The sequence below is a fragment of the Piliocolobus tephrosceles genome, chromosome 8 (assembly GCF_002776525.5).
Source record: "Piliocolobus tephrosceles isolate RC106 chromosome 8, ASM277652v3, whole genome shotgun sequence".
Lineage (NCBI taxonomy): Eukaryota > Metazoa > Chordata > Mammalia > Primates > Cercopithecidae > Piliocolobus > Piliocolobus tephrosceles.
The window spans coordinates 77642798-77662130 of record NC_045441.1 but is presented as its reverse complement, the minus strand read 5'-3'; the positions used below and the strand labels follow the sequence as shown (position 1 = coordinate 77662130).

At 33.7% G+C, this 19333-nt stretch overlaps 1 protein-coding gene across 4 annotated transcripts in view; it reads right to left on the bottom strand.

Annotated features, from left to right (window-relative positions):
- Positions 1 to 19333, bottom strand: part of SGCE (sarcoglycan epsilon) — a 71449-nt gene that overhangs the window by 33168 nt on the left and 18948 nt on the right. For 3 of the 4 annotated variants that reach the window (XM_023226658.3, XM_023226660.3, XM_023226657.3), the window contains 4 exons: positions 11574 to 11696; positions 9783 to 9940; positions 4906 to 4978; positions 345 to 543 (listed from right to left, as the gene is read on the bottom strand). In XM_023226658.3, the coding sequence (XP_023082426.2) occupies positions 345 to 543; positions 4906 to 4978; positions 9783 to 9940; positions 11574 to 11696 (553 nt within the window). The remainder of the gene's footprint in view (positions 1 to 344; positions 544 to 4905; positions 4979 to 9782; positions 9941 to 11573; positions 11697 to 19333) is intronic. The other variant, XM_023226659.3, reaches the window with a different exon arrangement.

Sequence of the window (19333 nt, the reverse complement as noted above, 5' to 3'; positions counted from 1 at the left end):
GCATCCTTCTGCAGCTAATAACTGGGGCGTCAATTTCCTTTGAAATTCATGGCCCTAAATAATCAGCTTCTTTATGGAAGGTACAAAAGACTTAGTGCTGTAATTTATGATGCTGACCCTCATCTACAATTAGATTTCACAGACCAGGAACTTGAGATATAAAAAACCATTAACACGATATCTTTGTCAATATAGAAAATTACTAGTATGTTCATATCTTTACAATATCTATTTCTTATTAAAAAGAAAAATGCAATAGACCATCTTCCATCTATAATAAGTTTGATAAGATCACCATATTTAAAAAATCTATATTTAAGGCAATGAGATAAAGGTCTGCTTACCCCTCCTTCAGGTCATTAATGGGAAGTGGCACCCTGCCACCCCTGTCTAGGGCTGATGTGATGTTTATGGCATTCAGGCGCTCTGGCTGCCACACATTTTTCACTGCCCCAAGAAAGTCTCCAAGAACCTCACTGGCCAACATTTCTTCTACATTCATATTCTTAATGAAGAATTCTGCTTGATATGGCAACGGGAAGTCTAATTTTGGTGAAAAAGGGCATGCATATCTTTAATGAAGTAGTCTTTTAAAAAGGAAACAAAAGAACAATTTGCGATTTGTTGAGTTCTGTCATAATCCTGGCAGCAGGAAGCAATATTAATACTGACTTTAAAGGCTTTCTGTATAACAGAGGATGTATCTAAAAACATAACCGACACTAGAAACAGAACTTTATCTACAATATAATAAAATCCAAGGCTCACCAGAGACTCATCAGGGCAATTTATAATCATAGGATTTGGCAAAACAACTAAGAAAAGATAAATCTGCATTTTAAATTTATAATATTACTCATCTTTTGGGAGCATGCTAAAATATTAGTTTTTCTGAAATAAAAATCAATTATATGTCCAACAGGAATTCTAAAAACCAGAACAATTCCACAGTTTTTAATCGCACTATAATTAAATATTCTAGAAAAATTATAAAGTTCTCATGGAATTCCACTTCACATTGTTGGAGATTTGGTGTTTTTTCCTCCATAATGTGCCATCAAAATTTCTCTCTAAATATTTCATGATTCACATATTAAAACAACCCTATGTCAAACTCAGCCTTTCGATATAAGAAACTGTAAATATATATAAAGATAATTTGTTACTCAAACGCTACTCTTCAATTACAAATCATCACTCTCTATATTCTAATTGTTCTCTTATGATAAATAATAGCTTTCTGTTTATTTAATAATATTTCTGTAAGAATAAAGGTTAATTTTTTTAATGTATTTACTATGAGGCAGGCCAAGCTAGGGGACTTAGGTGAATTAGAACATTTAATTCTCACAAGAGAGTGAGTAGCTGTTTGTATTTTTCATTATACTTTCCTATGAGAAAGCTTATTTTTAGAGAGGTCCAGAAGCTTATTTCATAATGTGAACTTACCTCATATGATTTTTATCTATGCTAAAAGAGACTGCATATATAAGGTGCTCAGCAGAGCTCCCAACACATAGTAGGAGCCTATAAAATATTAGATGTTAGCTTAATTATAATAATATGAAAAGGTTGATTATCTGAATTTGTACTTTAAGAGGACAAGAAAATGCTTCTAGGTGCTACACAGATTTAAAGTCCCCAGTAGTAATTACACTATGTATATCCTCTCATTTATGTCAATAAAATTCATGTATCTGTAAGATATTCCACTTTTATTTAATGAACAAAAAATAAAAATTACACTAAGTACCTGAAATCTTGGTTAACTTATTTCTTATGAAGCATCCTATTAAAGGACATTTGATGCCTGAGATGAAGTCAGAGAAGAAACTATGGCTTCAGAATTTTCAAGAGTTTTCTAGAGTTTGGTCATCACTTTTTAAAGATTTAGTTTTTCAAAGCCCTAATCATACAAAGTTCTTTGCTTATCTCCTATATTGTCACTTGTTCTGCTTACAATTTTATTAGATTTGCTTAATGTATAGCCCATCTGCAATCTAAAATATATTTCTTCTCATTTATGCAAATAAATTTCCTGTTTTATACAGATAAATAGCTTAATCATGCTACATTTATCTGCATACCTAGAAATAGTCATGCAGAAATGTGTTATGAAAAAGTTTCTTGGCAATAAATAATAAAATATTTATAAATAATATCAAATACAGCTTTTGAATATGCCAGAAGTCTAAAATCTATTAATTTCATTCAATGTTTTTACATCCAGTTTTCTTAAAAAGTATCTAAAACTTTTTTCTTATGATCAGTGCTACTTTTTGGAGAATTATTATCTGGCGTTTCCTGTTCCATGTGATCCCGCTTCATGGCTCCTTCTCTGAGACCTGCTGCAAAGCCTGTGGTTGCCACCACACCCCTCAGAGGCTCTGAGCTGGGCAGCTGCCTGCTATCTACCCATCCAAGAGCTGCTGCCAGGCCTCCCAGAGATGAGTCACAGCAGCTTTCTAACTCTGGGGAAATCCCATGCCTGCTATATTTGGAAATCACAGAGGCCAAGAGAACAGTAGGCCAACAGATTGGTGGCAGGCCTCTGAGGCACTAAACCCAATTTAGAGAATCACTTTATGTACTCTCCTTGAGCTTCATGCTGTGTGAGTCTACATGACTAATTTCCCATTAGGTCTCTCAGAACAGGAGACAGCTGGGCAGGGAGTTGGACAGAGCATGATTACCCTGATATACAACTTTTGTTATTTCTTTTCCTAAATCTAATCTGGGATAAATAACATGAGTGTAGGCCATGCTCAAAGATGTACATCCCACTGCACATATACATTTCTTTCTAGACCAGCAAGGACAAATGCATGGACTTTAGTGCATGTGGTTCAAATAGGTTTGGGCCACTAACCCTACGTAAAGAGCAAAGGAACAAGCACTGCCTGGAGTAATGGTGGAGGCTTCTAAAACCTGTCTACTACTCCTTCTCACTAGCACACCTTCCAAACCCCTTATTTAGACAAAGAGCCCTGCTGCCAATTTTCAATCCTACAGTTGTCTAGCAGTCTTCCATTAGTATCTACTTGACCATGGGTCCCCATATGTCAACAACAACATCTATTGAGATGCCTTGAGTAATCTGTATCTACAGCACTGAGACTAGATTTGAGAAGGAAGAAGTTCAAATTATAGACCAAGCTTTCAGTTTGTAGGGACTCTCACATCTGACAGAGTTTCGAGTCCCTTTGAGAGCATGATGGTGAGGTGAGATGGTCCAAGGCCACTGTAGTATAACTTTATAACTATAACGATGAATTCCCGAGGAGGAAGGAAACTTTTCAATTACTCTGCTCATTAAGTGTATTCCAATTCTACAGGGCCAGCTTAGACAGCATGCAAGCATCTAATCACCACTGTAGTCAAGAACAAAAGTCTCCCTGATAAATACCTACCAAAAGCCTTTGGAGAGTGGGAGAGTGAACAGGGAGTCTTCTGTCCAGGCCCAGAGAACTGGCACTTGGACTTACTTTTCATATATGAAGGTCATTTTAAATTTTAAACTTGCACATTTGTTGTCTACAATTGATACTGGTAAACACCTGGGGGAAAACATTCACTTAAGGGGGTTTAAGTCTTCAAGCAATCTCTCCATACATATGTTTAATTTTACAGAAATTCCTTCTTTCATATAGTGTAAAAGTAATTTTTAAAACAGCCTTGAATGCATTATCATTAATTCTAAATTAGTAGGTTCTGATAAAATGTTTGGTGTTTGCTCATTTGTTTTAAGTTGCACTAGTAAATAGAAACAAAAATTCTCCTATCAAGAATGCACAATTGTTTTCTTGTTTTTACAGGGAAAAAATTCTGGATCTGTTTCCCTCCTGTCATCCTCATAAATGATATCTAAATATAGGGAGGATTATTCCATGATTCATACATTTCAACTACAGGCCAGGTGTGGTGGTTCGCACCTGTAATCCCAGCACTTTGGAAGGCCAAGGCAGGTGGATCACATGAGGTCAGGAGTTTGAGACCAGCCTGGCCAACATGGTGAAACCCCATCTCTACTAAAAATACAAAAAATTAGCCAAGCGTGGTGGCAGGTGCCTGTAATTGCACCTACTTGGGAGGCTGAGGCAGGAGAATCACCTGAACCCAGGAGGCGGAGGTTGCAGTTAGCTGAGATGGCGCCACTGCACTCCAACCTGGGTGACAAGAGCAAGACTCCATCTCAAAAAAAAAAAAAAATTAACTACAAAGTATTTGGTGGTATTTTCCCAGTCAATTGATTTTTACAAGGTCAAAATATTTGAGAGTGTAATTCTGAGAATAATTCCTTATCCCTAACCTTCAAAATTTCTTAGGAAATCACTTACAATTTGAGCATATGAAACTTTAAGTTGCTGAAAGACTCAACAAATTACTAATACACTATTAATTATTTAGGAAGGAAATTGTGCCCTAAGTTATGGTTTATTTGTTTTCCAGAAACCCTATATTATCACATACACTTATACTACTACCTACAGTAAATTTTTAAATAAATAATAAAAGTAGTTAGTAATTTTTTTTTTTGAGACAGGGTCTCACCCTGTCAGCTAGGCTGGAGTGCAGTACTTCAGCCTTAACTTGTAGACTCCTTACTCCATACTTATAAGAGAAATGCTATTGTTAGTCCCATTTTAAGGTGATGAAAAAGGATTAGAGAAATAAGAAGACTATCTGTTTGGCTTCCTATCTGAGCTTTTCATCATCATAACACACCATAATATTTTATAACACATTAGATACTACTTAGTTTTCTTTTCTACATCTTATTATTTCATCAGTTATATTAGGTATGTGGCATTTTAAAACTCTTAACTATATTTTATGTAGTTATAAAACATAATGAAATACTTCTTGTAAATAAGGAAATGATCATCAACATATTTTCATACATACCTTCTGCAGACATTATATTAATTATCAAATTATGCCTTGCAGTCTCAAAGGTGCGCCTATTGTAGGCAGTTATCTATTATAAAAGGAAAACCATATTAAAGAAGTGAAATGTTCTTTGTAAAATGAAATTCATTAAGGATTAAAATGAAAAAAATTGTCGTTCTTTCCATTTTCATTATTTGTTGATACACTTACAAAATAATCCTTTTCTAGGCAATGAGAACTCAGAGCTTTTAGCAATATTATGAGAAAATAAGTAATTAGTCAGGTCTATTTAATGTACTGAAACAAAAAGTTAAAATCAGAAAGACTCTTTCATAGAAGGCCATTAAGCACTGGTAGCAATGCAGATGCATCATTAGTAAATGGATTAACCATTAAGAATTACTTACCGGTGATGTTCCAAGATTTCGAAAAAACAAACAATAATTTTTGTACTTTTAAATGGAGTTTAAGAATTATAATGAAAAGTACACTTTAAAACAAGCACATCTTTGTGTTTCTTGCATTTAGTTCTAAACTGCACCCCAATCAGTAAAAAAATGTCATAAATAACCCTTTGGAAATCATATCTCACTTATGATGGGAGTAAAGTAGTAAGGATCAGAGTCCATAAAGCTTATGGAACATGCTCAAAAACACAAATCAATCCCTTCATACGGTCAAATATTAGTAAACATTTGCAGAGCCAATAGACTTACATCAAAGTCAATTCAGAAACAGCCAGTGCAAACAACACACAAAGCAAAGGCCAAAAACAGGATATGGTTTCAAAACTTAAGGCCTATTTAACTTTATAACAGATATTAAATCATTCGGACACGTCTGCAGTACCTCAAAAAAAAAAAAAAAAAAAAAAAGAACAAATGATTGTGTCAAAATCTTAGAATCCCAGCACTAACCTTCTGGCAATGATTGCAGCTGGAGGTGACACTGAGACAAAAAAGTAGGATAAACTGACTTCAACTAAAAATAAATATCTTGTGCATTTTAAAACAAATATGAAAGATTTTTATACATTACATGAGTGTCAAAAAAATAAGTTGCAGTCATTGAAAATACTGAGTTAGAATAGTAAGAATTTTGAAATAAATAATTCCAAACCTTTAACAATGTTTAAAAGGTACATATTTTGAAAGGCATATTACTCCATAAAGTTAAAAGAAACTCTCTCTCCATGATTTGTCAAATTTCCATCATATTTAATTATTTCCTTGCTGCTATCTGTTGGGACACATGATCGATTAATTTCACAACAAACATTAAAATTAAGACTAGCCATTAAACAAACTAGGAATTTTTGCTCAAATGAAACATACAAAAAATGTTAACTAGATTTTGTTGAGAAACTTCATCATTTGAAAAGTTTACCCTGCAAAACATTTAATCACATTTTCAATAAAAAGTATAATCCTCTACTATTTGTTACAATATCATGAAGCTTCAGCTCAGAAAAAGATAGATTTTTTCAAATTAATAGCAACATTTTTATGGGTAGCCTTCCCTTAATGATCACAAATTTCATTATTATAAGTTTCATAAATTCCAATAAATGTCTTTATTTTTAAATAATGCAGACTATTGAAGGGAGTGAAGAGTATTTCATATCAGGAGGAAGAATTTTATTATCTGATTTTATAGTTGATGCTTAATTTTAACAGCTGTATCAGAATGTAGTCCTTCTAACACTTCCAATGAGACATTTAATTGCTGTTAATATCCTCAGATTTTACTTATTATGATGATGTGAAGACCTTCAAAGCAGAAGAGTATGTGTGTGTCTATATGTGCATGCTTTATTTTTTATTCCCCAATTTCTAAAACAGAGCTGATCTATTTTAGATACTTAAAATTTAAATATTTCAGATAAACATCTACTGAATGAAGGAAATAGTAGACTTATATGATGAAATATTATATATTTAAGATACAAAAATTCTTGACTAACTTAATAGAATATTTTAAAATACCATACCTGTTACTATAAATGAATGTAAAAATGAGCTATTTACAGATAAATCACTACGTTATATGAAAGATATGGTAAACTTTCATTTTTATCTTTTTAATATATTTTTATACATTTTCATAACACTGTATGTTAGTCATAAAGTATATAATGAATGCACTCACAATAAACTCTTATGAAACCATCTCAGTACATGTGTTGCTCTGCTAGCCTAAGCCCTTGTCTCCCCCCAACCAGAAGTAGTCATTCTGGATTTGGTGTTTAACAATCCATTCATAGAAAATACAATTTTATTATAATTGCATGAATGCTTAAAGCATATGGTTTAGTTTGCTTGTTTTTGAGCTCTACCAAAATGGCAAACTATTATATGTAGTCTTCTAGTACTTTTTTTTAAATTGAACATTGTGTTTAAAACACTTATTCATATTGCTGGGCAAGCTTTAAGTTCACTGTTGCTCTGAACATTCACTGTGTGAATACACCAAGATTAATATATTCTCTTGCTGATAGACTTTTGGGTCTCTATTGTTTTGTGGCTTTCCAGTGTTGTGCTATACAAATGTTGCTTGATGAGCATGATTGTACATGTCTCCAGGAGGGCACTTGCAAGTGCTTCTTTGGGGCATATTGCTAGAAGTAGGACTGCCATATCATAAGGTACAGGAATATTCAATGATATGAGATATTCAGTACTGCTTTCCAAAGTAGTGAAGCCAACTCCCACATCCACCTGCAGTGCATTTTACTGATGGCAAAATTTTCATTGTGATCTCCATCTGAATATTCCTCATTACCCATATGAGTAAGCTACTTAAGTTTATTGGCGTTTTAGTGAAATATCTGTTTCTTATTAAATTACAGGATTTCTTTATTATTTTAGATGCTCTTAGTCAGCTACATGTATTGAAAATACCTTCTCCCAGTTTGTGGCTTGTCTTTTTAAATCATACTCTGGTTTAATGGTTGATGAACAGACATTCACAAATTTCATATAGTGAAATTGATAATTTTTTTCTCTTAAAAATATTTAGGTCTTACTTAAATCCTTCCCTATCCATAGGTCAAAAAGAGATTTTTCTACATTTTAATATAATTGTTTAAAAAATTGCATTTTACATGTAATCCCTAATCTACCTAGACTTGAGACTTGGCATATAGTCTGTTAGATATATTCCTAGTACCTCAACATTTTTGTTGCTATTAAAAATGGTATTTTTAAAAATGTGTGTTTTCTCAATACTTGCTATTCATGTATAGAAATGCCACAATAATTTATACTGATCTCACAGTTCACTGCTAGCCTTTAAGATTCTTAATGGTCTACAGACCATTTATATCATTGATAGTTTCCATTTCTTCTTTTTAAATCCTTATGGATTTAATTTCTTTTTCTTTCTTTACTGTACTGGCTGGGACCTCCAATACATTCTGTAATAGATTTATCAGACAGAGTCATTCTTGTTTTGTTCCTGAATTTAAATGAAATTTCTCTAACATTTTACTATGAAGAATAATGTTTGCTCTTACTTTTGGTAAAAACTGGTAAATTAAAGAACTTCACTTCTATTCCTAGTTTGCCAAGAGCTATTTTTTCTTATCAAGAATAGGTAGTAAATTTTAATAAACACTTTTTTCATAACTATTGTGACAATTATGCTGTTTTTCCTTCTTTAATCTGATAATGTGAATTACATTTATATATTTCTTTTATAATTTTTACTGAATATTTTAAAAAATTAATTTGACAATAGCTCAAACTAACTTGCTTCTTCTAAATACCTGTCTATCTTATAGCTACACTGCCTTAAGGAATACGATTTATAGATAGAAATCACTGAACGGTTAATACAAACTTCAATTCCAAATGAATTGGCCACTACGGAAGCTCACATCCACAGTACATATCTGACTAAAACTTTGGAGAAAGATTCATAGTATGTAATCCTCTGAAAGGAGGTATACTTTTAGTTTATACATCCGTTCATTTTTTAAAAGTATTGTATTAATTCCCACTAAAGATTCAATGTAACAACCGTTTTGTTGTTGTTAATTTCTAACATCTCCCAGCTAAGATGCTAGGTGCTGGTGAGGACCTGATGAATGGTAACACCGCCATCACTTCTAGAATAAAGGCTAAACACATCAGGATGGCTTACAGAGCCCTCAAAGATCTGCCCCTACCAGCATCAACACCTCCCATTCTCATAATTTGCCTACTGGGGTACATCCTCTTCCAGCCACACTTATCGTTCTCTGAGACCATGTGACTTTCCTTATACCTCCAAGATTTTGATGTGTTGTTTCCTCTGCCCAAGACAGTCTTCCTTCTACTTCGTGAAGTAAATTCTTTACTTTGCATCAAACAGCACCTTCTTACTATAGCAGTTATTACAGTGTGGGCTAAGTATTTGTTTGCATCCCAGTCCTCCAACCCCTGAATTGTAAGACATGGCAAGACTCACTTGTTATTTATCATTCTATCCCTAAGCACCTATCACAATGCTTGGCACATAGTAGGGGTATATAAGATGTCTGTTGAATGGCTATATTTCAATGAACATAAAACCTGAATTCAAAATACAGAGCAAATAAGTCTATCAAGTCTACAATTATTTTTTCAAATAGAATTCATATTATAATAATCTATTTCTTTTAAATGTCATGACTTTTTTCACAAATTTAGACTGTCATTCTAATATAAAAGCTGAGACAAAACTTTATCAACAGAAAAGAATGGCACATTTCCAAATGTTACCTACTGTGTTTCCATGCACAAAATATTAAAAACCACATCAGGTAACTACAGTTTCAACACTTAAAACTCAAATTACAATATTATATATATACACACACATACATATATATATATATATATATAGTTTTGCTCTTTCTAGGGGTAAATTACCTCAATGATTGTTGGCTTCCCCACATTTTCAGCTGTTGGGGACCCATATAGGACTCCATCACTATATGGTGTCCTTTGGATATATCGAAGCCATCCAGGTCGGTCTGGGTAACCCATTAAATTTGTATTAAATGTTATGGGATCATTACTAATCTCTCCTAGATAAGAAACAGAGAATTAAGACATAAGACAGTTATTTTCACACATGTTGCTTTGGTAGTTTCAATCAAAACATTCTGTCTAAAATTTTTTTCCTATATTTGTAGCCAACTAAATACACACATACAAAACCCATCTGGGTATTTAAATTAGGGCTCCATGTTAAAAAAAAAATCCTTTTGGTTGTTTAATTTGTCTCAAAATCTGATGCAACAAAGAAAGCAGATTCATACAGTTTTCTTGGAAACATATTTTTGGTCACCGAACAGTGAGATAGTTCTGCCAGTGAGACAATTATCTTTCAGGAAAATTCCCTAATCATGCTGATGTACTCATTCTTTTCCAAAATATTCCATTCATGAAACTCTGGACACTATCATATGAGTATGAAAGATATTCCAAAATTGTAAAAGTCTCATCAAAAAAATATGTAATTTTAAAACACTGGAGGATAGGATGAAAAAGACGTTACAAATCCATAACAACTGTACTAATGACAGAATATATTAATCACAAGCAATAATAACAGCATCATTTATTAGCACATTCGCTGGCCCTGTGTTAAATGCTTTACAAGCCCTATTTCATCTATTTTCACACATACCTATGAACCTACTACTAGTATTAGCCCTGATTTTATTGATGGAATATGTAATTTTCCACATTAAGTTACTTCTCCATGGTCATATTAAGTGATGAAACTATAATAGCATTTAATCCTGGCTGATTCCAGAAACTATGCTCTTAACTACATGTTTTTCTTCTCAAATGTTATGGCTGCTGCTCAAAAGTTTGAGCCGTATAGTTTTGCAAACATGGAATGCCTCATAAGAAAACATTTTTAAAAAATTGATGAAAAGACTATTTCTTCTTGAATACTATTAGGAACATGGTTAACTATATTGTGGGAGAGTTTTCAGGTACAGAATTCATCATATAATCTTCAAAAAGAATAGTTATATCAATTCTAATGCTAAAAATATTCTTATACAATATAATTTTTATAAAATTTGCTTTTATTTGCTGCTTAAGGAAGAGTTATAACGATATGTTTTCTCTTGCTATTCTTTGTATATCTTCGTTAATTTGGTGGCATTTATGATCATTCAAAGTAACATATTTAAACCAGTAGTGAATTAAATAAGACTTCATAATTGGTATCACTTAAAAGGAAAAATTAATCTCCGTAATATTATTAAGGAGTTATATGAAATTATATCCTATTGTAAAAGCTTTTTAAAAGCTCTTACCTAATGCCATTTTTTCATTCTCCTCTACAACATATGTATAGTTTTCCAAAAATGAAAGTACCATGTGAGACTCTAGGTCTTAATATAGAAAATCGTAAGTTTACAGCTATAATTATTTCCATGTGAATATAGGTAGATCACTTGTCAGAGACATAAAACTCAAGACTGAGAATCCAGAAATATGGTTTCTTTAACATTCAAAAATAAATTATTTTTGTCTGTAATTAAATTTCTAATCTGAAAATGAGGAATGTCCTACAACAATTTATCACATTTAGACCATTTGAATTAATGATATTCTATCATCTATGTCTAGATTATGCAAATTAAACAAAAAAATTTAGTACGTTAACTACTTTTTTTCTCCTCACAAAGAACATACCAGGTTTTGGGTAAGGTGGAAATTCCCCCTTAAAATATTCTCTTTCCAAAACATGAACAAAGAGGACACCTGCTGATGGGTATACATTCCGATCGGAGTGTACCTTGGAGAAAATAGTGTACACTGAAAACAAAGAGGAAAGATAAGTAACAGAAAGACAAATAATGAGACATGCCCTTGATAATTCAGCTTGCACTCTTTATAAAGAGGGGTCTCACTATGTAGACATTTCTGGAAAAATTGAAGCAACATGCACGGAAACTGTTAATAACAATTTGTTTTAAATGGAAGTGATTTCAGGACAAAACAGGAAAAAATTCTTTTGATTTGTGTTTACAGCCTTTTCAAACACTACATAGACAAAATTATGCACATTTGATATTTTAGACCGTTATTAAATAATGAAGTTATCCAAAATATCTTTTTGGTAATTTCTTTTTATTTGAGGTTATTACCAACAAAATACATCATAAGAACTGACCAGCTACAAAATTGCTACAGATGTTTTTCTTCTTTCCTTTTTTTTTAAAGCAAAGTACACAGAGTAATTTTTAAGTGGTAAGAATCCATACTATACTAATTGTTTTCTAGGCAAAGCATGTCAGACTATATAACACTATCAATAGGTATAATGTGGTTTTTATGTATACTTATAAAAATGCATTGGATACTTTTTCTGGGAATTCATTCTTCACATCCTTCATAGACATGATTTATTCAATTTTCCCTGATCTTGATATTTAGTAATTCAAACAATATAATCTATTATATTATGCTGCATCCTAAATAAGCAATAAAAATTACATAATAAAATTCAGGCCAAATAATTCATTGAAGTGAAATACGTAAATTTCATGATTTACCAGTTATTTAAGACATATGATGTGAGTACATTAAAATGGCCAATTGTTTTGATTAGTTTCCACCTATTGTTATTGCTCTGATAGCATCTTCTCCACTAACACATTATTGCCGTTACTCTCATCATGTCTACAATCTCTTTTGGGTTTCTATTTTCCTGATTGGCTAGTGGCTGCAATTTTTAGATAGATTAACCCTATCAGGCCAGTTCTTTCTTTTAGGTCATTGATGGATTTGTAAATATGGTAATTAACCTTAAGAACCCCAAGGCTGCTCACTCCAAGTTCACAACTTACTAAAAGCCTTGGATAGCAAGATCACTGAACTACATTTTTCAGCACAAAAATAAAAACTCCCACAAAATGTTTCTTTATCTGTGAAAACTTGTCCCTGCAGTTCAGTGGATGGCTGCCAGAAAAGGGGGAACTGAGCTAAAATATTTGGCTTGTAGCTTCATGTATCTACAGCTTTACTACTAAAAACATAACTTCAAAGGCTGTGTAACAGAGGGAAGGAAGTTACAAGTTATGTTTAAACTAGGTATGTAGAGAGATCTATTCTTTCCTGATTTGTTTTCTACTAGTATTCATAAGTGATCTTCCCCCGTGGCATATACAGTACCCAACTTCTACTCAAGAACAATGTACTTACCAGCAGGAATAATCCCAATCCCCAAAACAAGAATGAATGAATCACAGAAAAATAGTAAAGATGAGAATTCTATACTTTTTTTTTTTTTTTTTTTTTTTTTACCAGTTTGATACCACAATGTACCCTGAATGTGAGGTGCTATGGGGAATATGAAGATGAAAGAGACCCTGCCACTGCTTTCCAGGAGTTCACCATCTGGTTTGGAAGACCAACATCTACCTAACTAGGTATTATCCCAGAGGTAAAACTGCTTTGGCAACACCTGGAAATACGGAAGGAGCAATTAAGGTTGGACAGATTCGGAAAAGATTTATGGAAGAAGTGGAATCCAATATGGCTCCTAAAGTACTACAGTAGTAGGATTCTGAAACTCAGAGATGTGGAATTTCGGCAATTCAGCAGTGAACATATGTGCAACATACAATACTGGATACTGTGGGGGCCTTTCGGGAAAGGGAATTAAGCCAGTAATGCTGGGTCCTGGGGTAAATTTAAGGTAGGGGGAGGCAAAACTGGGAAGAAAAGAAGAGTCAAAATAGGGAGTTTTGAACTCCTGCTAAGAAGTCATTTCACTCTATATATCAAAGTATTTAAATTCAGGATCACAACCCTACATCCCAAGCAGAGAACATTTCAAATAATCTAAAGGAATCTCTTTGGAGTTTATCTAATTATCTAATTTATTCTTTCTAGAGATTAAAAATACCTTGAAGTACAGCACTAAGTTTTATTTACCTTGCTATTTTCTCGGCAGCTAGAAGAGAGTCTAGTGTATTTGAATAATTGTATCAATGCCTATGGAATGGATAAGTACGTTCTAATACAAAGTACGGCAGAGGCAAACACAAGTTTCCTATTAGTGAACTAAATATATATAATACTTACAGAGGTAGCATTCTGTAGATTATCATCCTTCATTGACATTATAAACTAATAGTCTCCCTTAGTATTTGCTGCTATAAGGTGGTAAAAGCTAGCTTACAAAGCAAAATGAAAGGTTGTTCATATTAAGTAATACTGAAATGATTCCATTTTCTACATTGCCCTCCACAGGTAGTGAAGTGGAACCATTAAAGAAAGGGTACCTGCCACTCCATATCATCTCACTTCAAGAACTTGCATAGAACATCTCAGTTTCTGCTTTTATAAAAAACATTTCTGCGATCTACAGAGCCAAGACACAATCTACCATGGCCCTCCTGGGTTTGAAGATGACAAGCATATTTCTTTATTCATGTGTACTCAATTGCCTTTCAGCAATCTGCTGAACTGCGTACTTGCTGGTCAGTTACCTTGGCAACTCCACAGTAAAGGCTGCTTCACTTTAAGTATAGTATGCCATTCACTTTGAGAAAAACATGATACAGATGTATGACACATTCGTCATCTAGAAATGGAAAATGACTAAGCCACTATGTTTTGTTTGTAAAAATAATACTTCCTTTCTGTAGCATCAGTTTAAATTACAGGCACCCACACAACATTTTAGAGCAGTGCCCTTTGCCTTTCCCTTTCGCATTTGTTACTTGCAAAACAAATAGCTCTTCAACAGAGGCAATTTGGGCAGTATTTACACCTATGCTTCCTTTCAAAAACAACAAATGACGCAGAGAATTCGAAGCTATAGGTTCTTGTTCTAAACATGAGCCATATAAATAAAGCTGATGGGGTCTGCTCCAACACCCACAGAGGCTATTACTAACAGTTAACACACGTTGCACTCACATATGCCTAGGCAGTACTCACAAACCATAAGCTTAACGCATGTTGTTTTCCTTAAGAGCAAGTCTTGAAAAATCAAATTTAAACACTCTAAGAATCCACAACACTAAGATCTAATCTCTGAAATATACATGTGTACAGTGCCATGCTAATCAAGCCAAGGTAACAGGGTCTGGCCTCTCCGTGTATCGCATGGTTTTGCAGTCTTCTACGGCTGCAAATCCATTACCTCTGCAAACATATGCCACTAGATATAAATGAAACCGGAAACCTATGGCTGGTTAAATCCATGGAATTCTATCACCAGTAACGGGAAAAACAATGAAACCAAAAGTCCAACCCACAAGAGGTCAAAAACACCACTCCAAATAGCAAGGATAGCTAGATTTACAAAGATTAAAAACTTCTGAAGACAGGTAGTCATAAGGAGCAGAATTTTAAAAGTAATAATTACATATCTGAGTAGAGACAGCCAAAAGGGTATGTAAGCAAGTAGCTAGGATCATTATCTCGCTCTCCCTAAACATAGCCCCAATGTCTCTCATCACCGTGTTACCAAACCTTGTTCACAAAACTGTTATCTGTATGTTTCATTCACAGGTATAGAATCTGCAGCCATTTCAACAACTGTATATTATGTGACAGCACAGAGCCCAGAATCAAATAACAGACCATGATAGCAATAGCAAAAAAAATTGGGACCTCATGCTAGCTAAACAATGTCTTGTTTTCCTTTACTAATAGTCCAGTGGAAACTTTCTCTCTCCATAATGAAAATATTAGGGTGTGCATGTGTGCTTATTACAATTACCTTCAAAGCAAGTTTGAATGTATTTAGTAAACATTAAATTTTGAAAGCATTATGATGGTACGTTGCTAATGAATCCACAGCACATAACTTCACAATTCTCACAATGATTATTCTTAATGGCATATGCATAAGCACAGGCACACACACAGCCCCTTCACTACAAAAATGTCCAGAGAACACTTGCCAGCCCTTTTTCTGCATCACCAAGAACAATTACATGGCTATAAAGATAAAATAACCACTGAGTATAAGACCCTGCAAGTTTGAGCTAGTTTTAAATCTTAAAGCCATCTCTGTTGTGAACTCTTTGAGAAGAAAGTCATAAAGTATTGTCGATATTTATGTCCAGGTGACTTTTATTAGGTACCCAGTATGTTTAGGTCTCTCTTACAGATGCTTTATTAATAAATTAATCACTTTAAAATGTCCATTTATAACATCATTTTCTAATTTTTAAGGTTTACAAGGATCTAGTAAAATCTCAGTTTCCCAGAACCCCATGAAATGAATTGTTCCATGGAGCTGATTTTTCTGAAGTACTCTGCAGTTGATTCTTTTTCATGATGGTACAAGATCATCATTTTGTACATCAATTGTTGCACTCTGCTCTATTATACGGTGATACTCGTGTGGACTGTCTGGTTGCCTTGTCATTTACTGATCATACTGTGGGTCCCAGTCTGCTAATGCTTTTTAAGGCTGTGTGTTTTACAGATTTTGTTTTATCTTTTGTAGATAAGTTGTCAGCTGTCATTTCTCATTGCTATCAGTATGTTTCCTGTAGCAGCTTCTCTATCCCCTCTAATTTGCTGTTATTAATCAGCTACAGGTTTAGAAACCAGACTACCAAATGAGGCAGGGTTGCGCATTAAAGTAAAAGCAAATGCGTACTGCTTAACGCACATAGGGCTCTGCTAGATGTAAAAGACAGGAGCCTGCATTCGCAGCATCTATTTTAGCTGCTGAAAGGCTCTTTTGTGGCGTATTTCCTGGTTCTTAGTTGACGCAGTACACTTCTGAATAGATGATCTTACTATACTTGAGAGAGAGCCATTACTTAAGGCGATGGCAGCAGAAACTCTGTTATAAAATACATTCACAAATAAATAGGTGTACAATTGAAAGTCTTAATTCAACCCATATATTACATAACCATGAACTGTCAAATAAAAAATGGATTGAATGTGTTTTATAAAATAATTACTTACATATTCGATGTGTGGGAAATACACTGCATAATTTAAACAAACAGATCTATGAATTAAATGATATATTGCCCTTAGTTATAGCAAAATCAGCCTAAGATACTATAACACAGTATAATTAATAAGTAACTTATTAATAAGCAATTAAAGTCTTTCTAAAAGCATTTCAATTTTATCAATTTGTTTCTCACATGAAGAGTTTGAAGATGGAAGCTATTCGGTGGGGGCAAGCATTTTAAAGGTGTTTTAACTGAGTTCAAATTACTTAAATATGATAGTATATATTTCACAGCTGGGAAATTAGTTGTTTAAGTAATTTGAACTTAGTTTAAGTATTGCCTTAACAGTAAGTATTATCTAAAAAAAATTTTTGGATAAGAATAATTAAGAAGGTTTTAAGGTATGTTGAGGATATAAAGAGAGTACTAAATAGCCACTGATCTGCTGTACCTTTTAAATAAATTGTTGCCTAAGAAACTAGGTATGGTCATCCCTGATAATTAAAAATGTTAAGTACTGACAAAAAATAATACTTCTTGTCTCATATTTTACAGTTTTAACATCTAAAAACTCTTTATGAGATTCAGAGTCCCTGTATACACAGAAATTGATTACAAGAGGCAAATCTCACTTGCTGTCTCTGCATCAAAAGAACTCATTTCAAGGTTTGCATAGCCTGATACATTTCTGGATTCCTTTTTAATTTATTTTTTAACATGTTACTACAGTCAAATTGAAATTTAATTATTAAACCAGATAATTGCTGTAGAGAAATATTTTAAGAGATATCAATATCCAGCCAGTTACACAACCTGTTTTTGTTTTTGTTTTTGTCACTAAGATTTACCTTGTGTTTTATCAATACAACTTTATGAATCTTGGCTTTGAATCAAAAGCTTTTCTCAGCAGTCTGCCCTTCACCTTTGAATTCACTCAACATCAAAGTACTGCAGGCCATTCATCTGGCATTGGCCAGCTATTGTTTTTTTCAGTCATAGATAGTCCATGCCTTGGCTGTGGAATCCATCACTGGGAAGGCATTACAGTGTCTTTATAAACTTCATTTCTCTAAGAGATATGGCCACTTTGCTTTACATGAAGTAGGAGAGGAAACTATTACTTGAATCTTCTTCTACAAAAAAGCAGAAGAGTTTCTTCATGATATTTTTTTCCCAACTAAAACCACTGACTTTTAATCTTTCCAAACTGGAACTAAACATCTTGATTATTATGTGATTTCATGTGTGTGTGTTTTTTAAATGTCAGTTGGAAAGAAGTTGCATACCATTGTTAATTGATGATCAATAAGCTTAGTGTCATAGTATGCTACATTGAAAAGAGCTTTATATGTCATCATGTCTGGGCATGCCAAATATATTTCTTTATTAAGAGACAGATCGTAACATTATTTCCTACCTGCATATGGCCTCTGCCTCCTACTCAACCCAGGATTCCTGACAGTTACCAACAATCAGAATTTGCATGCATTTGCTCTCCTGGAGAGTTCAGTCTCTCTATTATCTATTTTATAGATAACAAAATTGAACCTAGAGGGACTAAGTGACTGTTTCAAGCCTATGGGACCCATAACGAGAAAACAGAAAAAAGGAAGGGTGTGTTAAAGAAGCTGATGGCCCTCAGCTTGCTCAAGTAGGTACCCTACTCCCATTCCAGAGAAAAAAAGAAGGGATTCCATAGTCCATATCTGGAGTATTCTTCATTACTTTTGTAACCACTTACTGGGTGCTGAGGTAGAATGATGTCAAAAGTATTGTTCTAAGGTGTTCAAATTCCTTGGAATCCTATTTACAGAAGAAGTACCATCCTACCACTTTAGCTAAGAATTGGAATATTCTTTGCTGGGCCCAGTGGCTCACGCCTGTAATCCCAACACATTGGGAGACCGAGGAGGGCAGATCACCTGAGGTCAGGAGTTCAAGACCAGCCTGGCTAACATGGTGAAACCCTGTCACTACTAAAAATACAAAAAACAATTAGCGGAGCATGGTGGTGGATGCCTATAATCCCGGCTACTCAGGAGGCAGGAGAATCCCTTGAACCCGGGAGGAGGAGGATGCAGTGAGCTGAGATCACACCATTGCACTCCAGCCTGGGCAACAAGAGCTAAACTCCGTCTCAAAAAAAAAAAAAAAAAAAAAAAACAAAACACTACACAAAACATACATTTGTTAAAGTTATTTTATATATAAACGATCCTATCATCTTTTGTGCTCTCTTGAAATTTTCAAAAAGACATGACTGAGATTCATGGTCAAGAACATCTCAAAGAACATTATATATCTGAGACAGCATTTAAAATGGCCTTGCCATACAAGCTACTAGTATTTGTTATTATAATTTTAAAAGTGATGAAACAATTCTCCTCATACAGTTGACAAAACTTACTCTCTGTATAAAGTATCTTGATAATTCAGAACTACAATGATAGGATATAAATAAGATGAGAAGAAAGGAAAATAATCTAAAGGATGAGATCAAGCTAAACTGAA